At 40.9% G+C, this 17099-nt stretch overlaps 1 protein-coding gene across 1 annotated transcript; it reads right to left on the bottom strand.

Annotated features, from left to right (window-relative positions):
* Positions 1-1487: 1487 nt before the first annotated feature.
* LOC121201098 (probable E3 ubiquitin-protein ligase DTX3) lies at positions 1488-4733 on the bottom strand. The gene is made up of 3 exons (XM_041066740.1): positions 4214-4733; positions 2286-2503; positions 1488-1756 (listed from the first exon to the last, which is right to left on the bottom strand). Exons 1-3 carry the CDS (start codon positions 4511-4513, stop codon positions 1678-1680), a joined length of 597 nt encoding a protein of 198 aa, XP_040922674.1. The 5' UTR covers positions 4514-4733; the 3' UTR covers positions 1488-1677.
* Positions 4734-17099: the final 12366 nt, after the last annotated feature.

Genomic DNA, 17099 nt, shown 5'->3' with positions numbered 1-17099 from the left:
TCATTCATTTTCTACCGCTTAATCCGTCAGGGTCGCGGGGGAGCTGGAGCCTATCCCAGCTGACTATGGGCGAGAGGCGGGGTACACCTTGGACTGGTCGCCCTGGACTGGCAGTCAATCGCAGGACTGACACACAAAGACAGACAACCACACACGCACACACTCACAATTTCGAGTAGCCAATTAACCTAACCCATGCATGTTTTAGGGATTGTGGGAGGAAGCCGGAGTACCCGGAGAGAACCCACGCAGGCACAGGGAGAACATGCAAACTCCGCACAGAAGAGCCCAGGAACCTCGAACCTGGAACCCTCTTGCTGTGAGGCGACAGTGCTAACCACTGCACCACCGTGCCGCCCTTCTTTTGGGATTGTTAAGCTTTTAAATTGAATCTGTGTCTGTCTGGTCAGTCATCCTTTCTCTCTAACATACATACAGTAAAAGATGCTGCTGCTAAAGCTGCCCCGAGCACCATAGAAACACATGACTCATCTTCTACAGCAGATGCTCTGCTCCTCTCACTGACTTTGGGCGATGAGGTTTGGGAGGTGCTGTGGGACTGTGGGTTTGTGATGATGATACAGCTGCATACCAAGCAGACGCCATCACACAGTCCTCCTTGAGGTAAGTATCGCCCTCTAGTGGACCAGATGGGTAAAAAGCAAGATGAAAAAATACCAAGATTTTGGTAGATACATGACCGGACTGGTGAATTCAGAGCTCTACTGACACTCTTTTGTTTGACACTGCTGTTAATACTGTATGTAACCTGATGAATGTGCCTTTTGCACACCCTATGTTTTATCATTGTAAAGAATAACACTTAACACTCTCCAGACTTCACCCATGGGAGGTGCCATAGGAATTTGGTGCATTGTGGACTTGGCGGCAGTCGCCCCCGCAACCTGGGCCTGGACCCAGATAAGCGGCAGATGATGACATGACATCCAGACTTCTGTGGCCTGTCTGTGTCTCAGCCCCATGGCCAGCTTGGTAACATCTTCTGTCACCAAACATCAGCAATAGTACGGTAGGAATAGTGCATAACAGTGTGCGTAGGAAATATGCAACAGCAATGATATTAGTGCATAATTTCCAGTTACATTCAGAAATGTGCTACAACAAAAGCAAAAGATGCAAAAATGCAACTGCTGTGCACAGTTGCGGTCACAACATCATCAGGCTATTTCACCACAGTCTATAAAGGACAGTTAGCAGTCACACTTTGTCTTTACTCTGTTCTGCTGGCCTTAGTTCTTTGGGATTAGTTTGCCTGTTTTGACTGCATTTCTGTTGCTGACCATAAGCCTGGTGAAGACTGATTTTACCACCTGTTCAGCCTTTAGACACCAGATTAGTGATCCCATGTGATGCTGTGTTAAAAGATGTCATATTTATGTGATTGAAATATAATCTGATGATCAGTAGTATAGCCCCTAACCTACTGTACTGTAATCCTGGTTTTGTTGGGTTATCTACTATACAGGCTGTGTTTAAAGTTTTATTCTTTTTGCATAGTCATGTCTCATATCTAATAATTCAATTTAAACACCTTGCAAAAAAAAAAAAATCTTTAAGTGTCAGTGATGAAGATCCCTGCAAAAACTGCAGACTTGAAATGAAAGAACTTTATAACAATACACAGTATTCCATCTATCTGAAGAACGTCTTCACCCATTAGTCATCCTCTGTCACTCCTTTAAGACGAAGCTCCTCTTGAACCCTGAACAAATATGCTGGATCTGGATATCCAAAACTGGAATGACACAAGCACAAGCAATCAGAAAATGTCGTACCCACTTCTCTAGAACAAGGAACAGCTTTCTTTATAGTTCATTGCACCTGTTATTTACATTTATCCAGCTACATTAGCTTTCAAAAAGGCATTGCAACATGTAAGGTTATAGAATTTCCTCATCCCAAAGAGGATGACTAAAGGTGAAAAACTACGAATGTTTTTGCCTGACAGCGACAGAATATTATTCTAGCAGCCATCAAGTGCCTTACCAGGCATATTTGTAGTTTCCTGCAGATATTAACCTTTGTGCTTTGTGAATAATTAAAACTATTTAACGTTACATGTCCCTGAATGACTTTGAGCCACGCTAGGAGCATGGATGGCAGTGTCAGCCTACTCATCTGTCTGTCTGTCGGTCAGCTCACCACTTTGATCCAGACTAAAATACATCAACAACTACTGGATGAACATTGTAAGTTGTAAAATCTGCGTCACAGCATACAAGACACTCACAGGAGGGATTCTTCTAAAGCTATAAAGTGCATACCATTGTGGACCACCTCCCATGCTGGTCTTGTGATGAATGTCGTTCCAGGTGATGACATTGTTGAGGCCTGTGGTGGCAGATTGTCCAATGGTGAAGATGAGTCTCCTGTTGAAGGCCTTCCTCAGCAGCTTCAGGACTTTCTCTCCCTCCTCGCAGGCTGGCAGGAAGGCAGTACGAGAGGTGCTGCTGTACCTCATTCCAGGGTTTGGGTGCTCTGGCTGTAATATGGTAAACGACAGCATATATGTAACATACACAGAGATGACAATCCACCCTTTACAAATTGTGGTAACTCAGGTTTTCATGGCCACAGCACTGATTAATTTTGTGATCTGATATCTGTATTATAGATTGGGAGGTGAAAATCATTCACATTTCCCTATATACAACCACAGAAGGAAGAGTTTGGGGGTTCATCTGGTTAAAAAAAAAAAAAAAAAAAACTAAAAGGCTGACTTCTGGGCTGACTCCCAGTCACTGGGAGGCAGTCCCAGGTGTTATAGCTTACATTGATACAGCATCTGAAGTAATCCTAAAGGCCAGAAAGTGTTTCCTCACACAACAGACACTTTAAGATGCCTTCAGTGTTGCACAACATCCAAAAATAAAAGCCTTCTCTCACACACCTACACAGGTTCTTTATTTCTTCTCCATTTAGAAATATAGACTAACTGGAAGTTGGCAAGTTTTTTGTCTTTTGTGCATCCAAGATATACAACCCCCTATCAACATGTACATTATGATGTTACACACACACACACCAATTTTCTTTTTCTTATAGATAAAAAATAAGCTCTAGCCTGAGTAGGAAATAGAGATACAGTCACATATTAAAGGTTGAGTGGTGCTAAAAAGATTAGTTTGTTAGTTTGTTGACATCTTATTTGGCTCAGGGAAACTGTAATAGATATCCCATAGCCTGGACAATTACTGATTAAGAAAAGCAATCAAAAATAAAAAATAGTTTCTATAATTGCAGTTTCAGTGAGGACTTATTAGACTTGAGCCCATCTCTTAGAGAAGTGTCCAGTCACTGATATGTAGCAGAAGCTAAAGTTGCTTGGACAGACCTGGGATAATTACACATTTTGTCAAATTTTGAAGTGGAAAAAAAGGAAATACAGCACCTGAAAAATACATTAAAAATGAGCCTTCCTTCAAATGTTAATGAACTGTTATTTTTATTTCATGAACTTAAAAAACTGGGGAAGAACTGTATTTGGAGCATGAACAAAAGTTTGCTAAGACAATACTTAGTAATTCCCCCCTTTGCCAAATATCACTGCTTTGAAATTATTATTTTTTTATTTTATTTTATTTTATTTTATTTTATTTTATTTTATTTTATTTTATTTTATTTTTTTATTGCCGCAGAGTCTCCTCTTTACTTAGGATTTTTATCCACTACATAAATCAACAAAATATGTATTTTGCCCGTAGCAAACACCAAAATAACTTTTGGGACTTTTGTCAAAGTATACTCCTATCTCTTGGAGGGGGGAGTATAGTTGTGGGCAAGTAATCTAGAAATAAAGCGCATCGTGTCCTCCTCCGCCACTACAATGTTTCTATGGCAACAGAGAGGCGAACCTCTTCATTCACCTCTCCATAGGATTAACACGATAACAAAAAGGTTTTAAACAATATGTGTTGTTTTACTACACCGGACTGAATGTAATGAAGAAATCCCATAGGTCAATGGTGATTGGGTGATGCCCAACTGAAACTACCGTCATGCTGTAAGACCTAATGCAGATGTTTTAATGTGTCTATGTAGGGCGGTCGAGCTGTGGTTAAAACAAACAGCGCCGTCCGGTGGACAAATTTAATACTAACAGCAACAGAAAGATAGTAGTCCAAAACAAGCTCTGTGAACTATGTAGCCTGTATGTGTCCTTTATAACTTTAGTGACCACTGTCAGCCTCACCCCTTGTATCCCTGCTGGAAAACTGTACTGTATGATAATACATCCGCAGTGCTCAAAGCCGGGCAGGCGCTGCCAGCCGCGCGTCACCGTCATCGTGCCCTCGGGCTGGTTCCCCGTGTACACTCCGTGGTAGGTGTTGCATATCGGACAAGCGGGTTTAAATCTGAAAACCGAGTCGATACACTGAGAGCAGAACGAGTGAAGGCACTTTAAGACCTTCTTCTCACTGATTTTGTCCAAGCAAATGGCGCAGTCTTCCGTGCTTTTACAGACCGCATTAGAGTTCGGTGTGTTTTCCATTATTTTTCCGGTATGTTGTCTTTTCCGCGTGTGTGTGGATGCAACCGGGTCAGTGTGACGTCAGCAATAAAAAGTAAAGTACCGGTGTTGTGTCCAAATCCTTTCCCCATCGATATATGTGTTTCTCTTTACCTCAGCCTGACCTGCAACTTTACTCCAAACCCCACAAATTATCTCTGCTTCACCTTAATCTAACTTTAAACCCTGAGACCAACCAGGAAACGGTGGCGAAGTTAGATTAAGATTGGATATCATTTGACATAGACATTCACTCCGGGTTAGCAATATCCAACCCTAATCCGACTTCACCGAGGTTAACCATCTATACCACGGGAAACACTGTTCTGATGAGAGAGATACCTAACAGACTGATAGTATGGTAGACAGGAAACGTGGGGAATGTAAGAGCCAGAAAAAATGCAACAAAGGGCCCTTACCAGATTCAGAGCAGCTCATTGCCCATGGTACATATCTTCCCTAGGACAATATGGTAACCATACTTTATTATTATTATTTACAACTAGATAATTCCCCTGCGGGAAAACACAATAGTGGTGCGGTGTGCTGTAACATTCATTGTCTGTAAGGTTATTGTAAAGCAGAAACCAAAATATATTCATGACCTTTGTAAATGAAAGAATGATAAAAGAGAGGGTGGGAGAAGAAGAGAGGGAGCGTAGGATGGATAGAAAAGGGTCAGAGAGGAATGATAAAAATGGGCTAGTATGGAAAATCACCCAAATGTCCAAGTGTAAAGCAAGAAATTAAAAAAAAAAAAAAACACAAAACACAAATGATCAAGCACTAGAGTACAAGTTTTTTTTCATCCAAGTGACAAAGTTAAATTCACAACAACAAAAATGTTAGAAAGTATAACTGAAAAGAAAAGAATAAAAAAAAACATACACATAAATGTGTAAAGTAAAATAAATAACATGACAAGTATATGAAAAAGGTGCTAAAAGACAGAGCTGACAATAAGGGAGCAATGTATGCAATAGACAATGTAAAAGTAAATGGCATAGATAAAGAGAGTAACACTATCACTGGAAGTTCAGCCACAGAATAAATCCTCAGTTCACTCATAATCGAACTACAGCAGCTGCATAATCATTTAAGCAGAATTTATGGTCTGCCCAAACTTCAACATGTCTTCCTCACTCTGTTCCTTCAAGCAAGGAACAAGGCCTTAACTGTGTCTTGCCCCCTAGTGTCTTTGACATAGCTTTTAAAACATAGTGAAAGGTTTCTCTACCATCTGTAAACATCTTTTCAGGTTTGCCTTCTGAAATTGCTATCACTCTGTTCAGATTTGTTTATAAAGATTAGCAGTTCTACTTAAAGACAAAACCTGTTATCCTTTAAACCTTTTCTTCAATTCAGCCCATGACATTGTCTCATTTAAAGTATGTCAATAGCACGTAGATCAGAAGGAGCAAATTAAACATTATTGTTAAACCTGGTAAACTTGACACATCTGTTAGGTTTTCACAGTGGCCACTGCGTTCATCATCACCACTAGATGGAGAATGAAGCAAATATACCCAAACTCGGTGCATCTTTACAGTTGTCTGAGCTATCTGAGTCGTCTCTCTGCCAGGCTTCCTTCCCTTACTCTGTCCACCACGCAAAAAAAAAGAAAAGGCACGAACCCAACTAAACTTAAACCTGACCCAAATAACCCCACGTCGTTTGATACTGCAGTGAATCTTGTCCGCGTTTGACTGTATGTATCGCTTTACAGGGGTGGGAAAAATTCCCCTGCCGGGAGGCCTCCCTATGTGCCGACGCCAAAAGACGTAAGAATCGCAAAACGTTTCCTCACCACACCTAGTTCAACCCAGAAAGGTCCTACTCCTGTCCCCCCTTGGAACGAAACTTGGCAGAGTGAGACGAGCCAGTGTTTGACTTCAAAGTCCAACTTACCCTCCCAGTACAATAAAGCTTCTATCAAAATTTGGGTGGTGATGATGGACAGCAATGCAACTATGCTCAGGACACAGGCTGACCAATCGATCTACATCAGACCTGCCCATGTACCTCCACCATTTAATGATGGAAAACTTAGCAACTTACTGACCTAACAATGATTTTAATCAATATCAAATAATGTGATCACAAATATAACTCAAATGCCAATACAGATTTTAAATGCATTCATAAAACATCATCCATGGGCTGAATAACTGCTTGAGAAAGCCAACATCACAGATCCAGCTGTTTCCTTTGCACTTTCCTGAGACCGTGTCCTCTTGAGGCATCACAGGTGAAGAGCTTGTAAAACTTCGCTTCCAACAACAGAGCTAATAAATGGTCACAGTTTGTGCTTAATCAGCACTTGAGCTTCACTATGCAGAAAATCAGCCCATCCACCTCCTAGATGCAGCAGACTCACTTCCTGCTCGTGTCCTATAGTTTGAAGAGCAGCTTGCAGACTTGTGCGATGTGGGCTGCAACAGTCCTTCAGAGGTAAAGTCCGGAGATCTAGGTGGTGTCCGGGGCTTGGTGGAGGAGCTCAGGCCACAACATTTCCCTTCCAGCCTTCCTTAAGGTTGGACATATGACTAAAAAAGAGAAAAAAAACAATCATTAGTAATAAGTAAAATGCAAACACACTAAAGCAAACCTTCAACATGACCTCAGATCTTACCTTTGGTCTGCTGCTCTCTCACTTCCTCTGACTAATTTCCCCTGACTCTGGTGTCTGCTGCTTTCACATACTTTCACAGACTGTTGTGGAACATTCCAGTGCATCCATCCCTGCAGGGTGGAAAGTCTGCTGGGAGTCTCCAAACTCATCTATCCATCAGTCCGTTAACTCAAAACTTCATCACATTCCAGTTCTGTATTGCCTGTGGAACTCCTCTTCAGCATGTTCTGCGGTGGTCTTGTGATCTTTGGAAACCCTTCCACAGAGGCTCAGCAGTAATTAGCAAGTCCAATGTCCTGACGTACATGGAGACAGTCTGAGAAGACACTATTGTCTTCTACTGCACTTTACACCTTTTGCAGACTAATCATATCAACAGGTTGACAGTTCCGTGTCTTGGGCTCAGAGACAGAAAAGTCCAAATGTAAAGCAAGTAATTAAAAACAAAAAAAAAACAAAACACAAATGATCAAGCACTACAGAGTACATGGTTTTCTTCATCCAAGTGACAAAGTTAAATAAATTTACAATAACAAAAATGTAATAAAGTATAACTATGAAAAGAAAAGAATAAAAAAACCCATACACATAAATATGTAAAGTAAAATAAATAACATGACAAGTATATGAAAAAGGTGCTAAAGGACAGAGAGCTGACAATAAGGGAGCAATGTATGCAATAGACAATGTAAAAGTAAATGGCACAGATAACGAGAGTAACACTATCACTGGAAGTTCAGCCACAGAATAAAGCCTCAGTTCACTCATAATCGAACTACAGCAGCTGCACAATCATTTAAAGAGAATTTATGGTCTGTCCAAACTTCAACATGTCTTCCTCACTGTTCCTTCAAGCACTGGAACAAGGCCTTAACTGTGTCTTCCCTGCTAGTGTCTTTGACATAGCTTTTAAAACATAGTGAAAGATTTCTCTACCATCTGTAAACATCTTCTCTTTGCTCAGTAGGAGCAAATTAATCATTATTGTTCAACCCGGTAAACTTGACACATCTGTTAGGTTTTCACAGTGGTCACTGCGTTCATCATCACCACTAGATGGAAAAGTAAGCAAATATACCCAAACTGGGTGCATCTTTACAGTCGTCTGAGCTATCTGAGACGTCTCTCTGCCAGGCTTCCTTCCCCTACTCTGTCCACCACGCAATAAGAAAAAAAAAGGTAAGAACCCTTAACACTTAAACCTGACCCAAATAACCCCACGTCGCTTGATACTGTAGTGAATCTTATCCGCGATTGACTGTACATAGCGCTTTACAGGGGTGGGAAAAATTCCCCTGCCGGGAGGCCTCCCTATGTGCCAACACCAAAAGACGTAAGAATCGCAAAACGTTTCCTCACCACACCTAGTTCAACCCAGAAAGGTCCTACTCCTGTCCCCCCTTGGAACGAAACTTGGCAGAGTGAGACGAGCCAGTGTTTGACCTCAAAGTCCAACTCACCCTCCCTGTACAATAAAGCTTCTATCAAAATTTGGGTGGTGATGATGGACAGCAATGCAACTATGCTCAGGACATAGGCTGGCCAATCGATCTACATCAGACCTGCCCGTGTACCTCCACCATTTAATGATGGAAAACTTAACAACTTACTGACCTAACAATGATTTTACTCAATATCAAAAAATGTGATCACAAATATATCTCAGATGCCAATACAGATTTTAAATGCATTCATAAAACATCATCCATGGGCTGTATAACTGCTTGAAAAAGCTAAAATCACAGATCCAGCTGTTTCGTTTGCACTTTCCTGAGACCGTGTCCTCTTGAGGCATCACAGGTGAAGAGCTTGTAAAACTTCGCTTCCAACAACAGAGTTAATAAATGGTCACAGCCTGTGCTTAATCAGCACTTGAGCTTCACTATGCAGAAAATCAGCCCATCCACCTCCTAGATGCAGCAGACTCACTTCCTGCTCGTGTCCTATAGTTTGAAGAGCAGCTTGCAGACTTGTGCAATGTGGGCTGCAACAGTTCTTCAGAGGCGAAGTCCGGAGATCTAGGTGGTGTCCAGGGCTTGGTGGATCAGGTCAGGCCACAACATTCCCCTTCCAGCCTTCCTTAAGGTTGGACATATGAGTCAAACAGAGAAAAACAATCATTAGTAATAAGTAAAATGCAAACACACTAAAACAAACCTTCAACATGACCTCAGAACTTACCTTTGGTCTTCCGCTCTCTCACTTCCTCTGACTAATATCCCCTGACTCTGGTGTCTGCTGCTTTCACATACTTTCACAGACTGTTGTGGAACAGTCCAGTGCATCCATCCCTGCAGGGTGGAAAGTCTGCTGGGAGTCTCCAAACTCATCTATCCACCAGTCTGTTAACTCAAAACTTCATCACATTCCAGTTCTGTATTGCCTGTGGAACTCCTCTTCAGCATGTTCTGCGGTGGTCTTGTAATCTTTGGAAACCCTTCCACAGAGGCTCAGCAGTAATTAGCAAGTCCAATGTCCTGACGTACATGGAGACAGTCTGAGAAGACACTATTGTCTTCTACTGCACTTTACACCTTTTGCAGATTAATTATATCAACAGGTTGACAGTTCCGTGTCTTGGGCTCAGAGACAGAAAAGTCCAAATGTAAAGCAAGTAATATGATCAAGCACTACAGAGTACATGGTTTTCTTCATCCAAGTGACAAAGTTAAATAAATTTACAATAACAAAAATGTAATAAAGTATAACTATGAAAAGAAAAGAATAAAAAAAACCCATACACATAAATATGTAAAGTAAAATAAATAACATGACAAGTATATGAAAAAGGTGCTAAAGGACAGAGAGCTGACAATAAGGGAGCAATGTATGCAATAGACAATGTAAAAGTAAATGGCACAGATAACGAGAGTAACACTATCACTGGAAGTTCAGCCACAGAATAAAGCCTCAGTTCACTCATAATCGAACTACAGCAGCTGCACAATCATTTAAAGAGAATTTATGGTCTGTCCAAACTTCAACATGTCTTCCTCACTGTTCCTTCAAGCACTGGAACGAGGCCTTAACTGTGTCTTCCCTGCTAGTGTCTTGACATAGCTTTTAAAACATAGTGAAAGATTTCTCTACCATCTATAAACATCTTCTCTTTGCTCAGTAGGCGCAAATTAATCATTATTGTTCAACCCGGTAAACTTGACACATCTGTTAGGTTTTCACAGTGGTCACTGCGTTCCTCATCACCACTAGATGGAAAAGTAAGCAAATATACCCAAACTGGGTGCATCTTTACAGTCGTCTGAGCTATCTGAGTCATCTCTCTGCCAGGCTTCCTTCCCCTACTCTGTCCACCACGCAATAAGAAAAAAAAAAGGTAAGAACCCTTAACACTTAAACCTGACCCAAATAACCCCACATCGCTTGATACTGCAGTGAATCTTATCCGCGAATGACCGTACATAGCGCTTTACAGGGGTGGGAAAAATTCCCCTGCCGGGAGGCCTCCCTATGTGCCGACGCCAAAAGACGTAAGAATTGCAAAACGTTTCCTCACCACACCTAGTTCAACCCAGAAAGGTCCTACTCCTGTCCCCCCCTTGGAACGAAACTTGGCAGAGTGAGACGAGCCAGTGTTTGACCTCAAAGTCCAACTCACCCTCCCTGTACAATAAAGTTTCTATCAAAATTTGGGTGGTGATGATGGACAGCAATGCAACTATGCTCAGGACACAGGCTGGCCAATCGATCTACATCAGACCTGCCCGTGTACCTCCAGCATTTAATGATAACTTGAAAACTTAACAGCTTATTGACCTAACAATGATTTTACTCAATATCAAAAAATGTGATCACAAATATATCTCAGATGCCAATACAGTTTTTAAATGCATTCATAAAACACCATCCATGGGCTGAATAACTGCTTGAGAAAGCCAACATCACAGATTCAGCTGTGTTTCCTTTGCACTTTCCTGAGACCGTGTCCTCTTGAGGCATCACAGGTGAAGAGCTTGTAAAACTTCGGTTCCAACAACAGAGTTAATAAATGGTCACAGTCTGTGCTTAATCAGCACTTGAGCTTCACTATGCAGAAAATCAGCCCATCCACCTCCTAGATGCAGCAGACTCACTTCCTGCTCGTGTCCTGTAATTTGAAGAGCAGCTTGCAGACTTGTGCAATGTGGGCTGCAACAGTCCTTCAGAGGTGAAGTCCGGAGATCTAGGCGTTGTCCAGGGCTTGGTGGATCAGGTCAGGCCACAACATTCCCCTTCCAGCCTTCCTTAAGGTTGGACATATGAGTCAAACAGAGAAAAACAATCATTAGTAATGAGTAAAAAGCAAACAAACTAAACCTTCAACATGACCTCAGAACTTACCTTTGGTCTTCCGCTCTCTCACGTCCTCTGACTAATTTCCCCTGACTCTGGTGTCTGCTGCTTTCACATACTTTCATAGACTGTTGTGGAACAGTCCAGTGCGTCCATCCCTGCAGGGTGGATAGTCTGCTGGGAGTCTCCGAACCCATCTATCCATCAGTCCATTAACTCGAAACTTCATCACATTCCAGTTCTGTATTGCCTGTGGAACTCCTCTTCAGCATGTTCTGCGGTGGTCTTGTGATCTTTGGAAACCCTTCCACAGAGGTTCAGCAGTAATTAGCAAGTCCAATGTCCTGACATACATGAAAACTGTCTGAGAAGACATTATTGCCTCCTACTGCACTTTACACCTTTTAGAGACTAATCATATCAACAGGTTGACAGCTCCATGTCTTGGGCTCCAAGACAGAAAAGTCCAAATGTAAAGCAAGAAATTTAAAAATAAAAAACAAAAAACAAATGATCAAGCGCTACAGAGTACAAGGTTTTCTTCATCCAAGTGACAAAGTTAAATAAATTCACAATAACAAAAAATTTAAGAAAAAGAATAACTACGAAAACAAAAAGAATTTAAAAAATTGCATAAATATGTAAAGTCAATCCAAAATAAATAACATTAGAATATGAAAAAGGTGCTAAAGGACAGAAAACTGACAGTATCAGCTGACAATAAGGGAGCAATGTGTGCAACAGACCATGTAAAAGTAAACAGCATGGATAAAGAGAGTAACACCATCACCGGAAGTTCAGCCACAGAATAAAACCTCAGTTCACTCATAATCGAGCTACAGCAGATACAGAATCATTTAAGCAGAATTTATGGTCTGCCCAAACTTCAACATGTCTTCCTCACTCTGTTCCTTCAAGCAGCGGAACGAGGCCTTAACTGTGTCTTCCCCTCTAGTGTCTTTGGCATGGTTTTTAAAACAGTAAAAAGTTTCTCTACCATCTGTAAACAACTTTTCAGGTTTGCCTTCTGAAATAGCTGTCACTCTGTTCAGATTTGTTTATAAAGATTAGCAGTTCTACTTCAAGACAAAACCTGTAATCCTTAAGACTTTCTCTTCAATTCAGCCCATGACAATGTCTCATTTCAAGTATATCAATAGCACGTAGCTCAGAAGGAGCAAATTAATCATTATTGTTCAACCTGGTAAACTTGACACATCTGTTAGGTTTTCACAGTGGTCACTGCGTTCATCATCACCACTAGATGGAAAAGTAAGCAAATATACCCAAACTGGGTGCATCTTTACAGTCTGAGCTATCTGAGTCATCTCTCTGCCAGGCTTCCTTCCCTTACTATGTCCACCACGCAATAAGAAAAAAAAAAAAAGGTAAAAACCCTTAACACTTAAACCTGACCCAAATAACCCCACGTCGCTTGATACTGTAGTGAATCTTATCCGCGATTGACCATAAGTAGCGCTTTACAGGGGTGGGAAAAATTCCCCTGCCGGGAGGCCTCCCTATATGCCGACGCCAAAAGACGTAAGAATCGCAAAACGTTTCCTTACCACACCTAGTTCAACCCAGAAAGGTCCTACTCCTGTCCCCCCTTGGAACGAAACTTGGCAGAGCAAGAGGAGCCAGTGTTTGACCTCAAAGTCCAACTCACCCTCCCTATACAAAAAAGCTTCTATCAAAATTTGGGTGGTGATGATGGACAGCAATGCAACTATGCTCAGGACAAAGGCTGAATACTACTAAAAAACAACTCTTACTTTGGAGGATCCCCAATCGATCTACATCAAACCTGCTCGTGTACATCCACCATTTACTGATGGAAAACTTAGCAACTTACTGATCTAACAATGATTTTAGTCAACATCAAAAAATGTGATCACAAATGTATCTCAGGTGCCAATACAGATTTTAAATGCATTCAAAAAAACATCATCCACGGGCTGAATAACTTTTTGAGAAAGCCAATGTCAGAAACACATTTACAACCAATTCATCAGATCAGAACAGCAATGTTCTATCAATAACTCCATTTAAACCAGTCAGTGTCCTTGCTCCCACTCTACCTTTTTACCTCAACGGTAATCACTTCTATAAACAGTAGACCTATGATGTACATATAAATATGAAGACGTGTTTATTTTTTTCTGATATTGGGTATATGTATATTCTCAGGGATGGGTATTATAGTTTTTTTTATTCTATTAGTTATAATTTAAATTTATCTAAAAAAAATGTTTATATCTTACTTCCGTCTGTCAACTCTTCTGTATACTACATTTCATTTTCTTAATTTTTAATTGGGAGTTTGATAACAACTAAAGAATTTACCTCCAGTTATTAATAAAGTTTCTCTGATTCTGACACATACAAAGAAGACTGTGTTTGTTTCTGAATATAACAAAAAAAACAAAAACACAGCTGGAAAATTCATTCATAACACGTGATCTATGAGCTTCAGGTATCACAAGTGAAGAGCTGGTAAAACTTCAGTTCCAACAACAGAGTTAATAAATGGTCACAGTCTGTGCTTAATCAGCACTTGAGCTTCACTATGCAGAAAATCAGCCCATCCACCTCCTAGATGCAGCAGACTCACTTCCTGGTCATGTCCTATAGTTTGAAGAGCAGCTTGCAGACTTGTGCGATGTGGGCTGCAACAGTCCTTCAGAGGTGAGGTTCCAGAGATCCAGGCAGTGTCCAGGGCTTGGTGGATCAGGTCAGGCCACAACATTCCCCTTCCAGCCTTCCTTAAGGTTGGACATATGACTAAAACAGAGGGGAAAAAAAAAACAATCATTAGTAATAAGTAAAATGCACACAGACTAAAGCAAACCTTAAACATGACCTCAGATCTTACCTTTGGTTGCTGCTCTCACTTCCTCTGACTAATTTCCCGACTCTGGTGTCTGCTGCTTAAAACAAAATAAAAACAAAACAAAACATACACATAAATATGTAAAGTCAAACTAAACTAAAATAACATGACAAGTGTATGAAAAAGGTTCTAAAGGACATAGAGCTGACAATTTGGGAGAAATGTGTGCAACAGACCATGTAAAAGTCAAGAGTATGGATAAAGAGAGTAACACCATCACTGGAAGTTCAGCCACAGAATGAAGCCCCAGTTCACTTATAATTGAACTACAGCAGCTACAGAATCATTTAAGCAGAATTTATGGTCTGTCCAAACTTCAACATGTCTTCCTAACTCTGTTAGCATCTCCTTGCTGAATAACTGCTTGAGAAAGCCAACATCACAGATCCAGCTGTGTTTCGTTTGCACTTTCCTGAGACCATTTCATTTTGAGGCATCACTAGTGAAGAGCTGGTAAAACTTCGCTTCCAACAACAGAGTTAATAAATGGTCACAGTCTGCGCTTAATCAGCACTTGAGCTTCACTATGCAGAAAATCAGCCCATCCACCTCCTAGATGCAGCAGACTCACTTCCTGGTCATGTCCTATAGTTTGAAGAGCAGCTTGCAGACTTGTGCGATGTGGGCTGCAACAGTCCTTCAGAGGTGAGGTCAGGAGATCTAGGTGGTGTCCAGGGCTTGGTGGATCAGGTCAGGCCACAACATTCCCCTTCCAGCCTTCCTTAAGGTTGGACATATGACTAAAACAGAGGGGAAAAAAAAACAATCATTAGTAATAAGTAAAATGCAAACAGACTAAAGCAAACCTTAAACATGACCTCAGATCTTACCTTTGGTTGCTGCTCTCACTTCCTCTGGCTAATTTCCCGACTCTGGTGTCTGCTGCTTAAAACAAAATAAAAACAAAACAAAACATACACATAAATATGTAAAGTCAAACTAAACTAAAATAACATGACAAGTGTATGAAAAAGGTTCTAAAGGACAGAGAGCTGACAATTTGGGAGAAATGTGTGCAACAGACCATGTAAAAGTCAAGAGTATGGCTAAAGAGAGTAACACCATCACTGGAAGTTCAGCCACAGAATAAAGCCCCAGTTCACTTATAATCGAACTACAGAAGCTACAGAATAATTTAAGCAGAATTTATGGTCTGTCCAAACTTCAACATGTCTTCCTAACTCTGTTAGCATCTCCTTGCTGAATAACTGCTTGAGAAAGCCAACATCACAGATCCAGCTGTGTTTCGTTTGCACTTTCCTGAGACCGTGTCCTCTTGAGGCATCACAGGTGAAGAGCTTGTAAAACTTCGGTTCCAACAACAGAGCTAATAAATGGTCACAGTCTGCGCTTAATCAGCACTTGAGCTTCACTATGCAGAAAATCAGCCCATCCACCTCCTAGATGCAGCAGACTCACTTCCTGGTCATGTCCTGTAGTTTGAAGAGCAGCTTGCAGACTTGTGCAATGTGGGCTGCAACAGTCCTTCAGAGGTGAGGTCAGGAGATCTAGGTGGTGTCCAGGGCTTGGTGGATCAGGTCAGGCCACAACATTCCCCTTCCAACCTTCCTTAAGGTTGGACATATGATCCCAAACAGAGAAAATAAAAACAATCATTAGTAATAAGTAAAACGCAAACAGGCTAAAGCAAATCTTCCACATGACCTCAGATCTTACCTTTGGTTGCCGCTCTCTCACTTTCTCTGACTCTGGTGTCCGCTGCTTTCACAGACTGTTTTGGAACAGTCCAGTGCATCCATCCCTGCAGGATGGAAAGTCTGCTGGGAGTCTCTAACTAATCCATCCATCAGTCCGTTAACTCAAAACTTCATCACATTCCAGTTCTGTATTGCCTGTGGAACTCCTCTTCAGCAAGTTCTGCTGTGGTCTTGTGATCTTTGGAAACTCTTCCACAGAGGCTCAGCAGTAATTACAAAGTCCAATGTCCTGACATACATGGAGACAGTCTGAGAAGACGCTATTGTCTTCTACTGCACTTTACACCTTTTGCAGATTAACATCAACAGGCTGACAGCTCCATGTCTTGGGCTCAGAGACAGAAAAGTCCAAATGTAAAGTATTAAAAAAAAATAAATAAATAAAAATAATAATAATAATAATAAAAAAAAAGGATCAAGCACTACATAGTACAAGGTTTTCGTCATCCAAGTGACAAAGTTAAATAATTTCACAATGACAAAGAACTTTAAGAAAAAGGATAACTATGAAAACAAAAAAAAAATAAAAAATAAAAAGGTTCTTTCTAACATTCAGATTCTGATTAAACTAAAATACAGCACCTACTTGGAGGAAATGCCATTAGACCCTGAGAGACGCCCAGCACACCAACATGGCGGCTGTAGATGGCTCCTTGCTCACACTCTACCCTTTACCTCAACGGTAATCACTTCTATGTACAGTAGACCTATGACACACACATGCTTGTCTTACTTCAGATGTGAGGACACACTGAAGCATAAAGCCTTAACTCCTTACCCTAACCTGACCTTAACTATCCAAACTGAAAGTTGAAAGGAGGGTCTGACTTATGAAAATGCCTGATTGTTTTTTTTTTTTTTTTTTTTGTTCTTTTAAACAGCTGTATTTTTTCTTTCCACACTTGTGACTATGGTCACAAGTTCAAGTTAATTTGTCTTATTTGAAGCATTTTGCCATGTGACATAACTGCTGACATATATCACCGTATATTCTGCCAATCATCTGTCTGCTTTGGAAATTTGGTGTTTAGGTTG

This window comes from Toxotes jaculatrix, chromosome 2 (genome assembly GCF_017976425.1).
Source record: "Toxotes jaculatrix isolate fToxJac2 chromosome 2, fToxJac2.pri, whole genome shotgun sequence".
Taxonomy (NCBI): domain Eukaryota; kingdom Metazoa; phylum Chordata; class Actinopteri; family Toxotidae; genus Toxotes; species Toxotes jaculatrix.
Note: the sequence above shows the minus strand (reverse complement) of the source record. Positions and strands in the feature narration are given on the sequence as shown.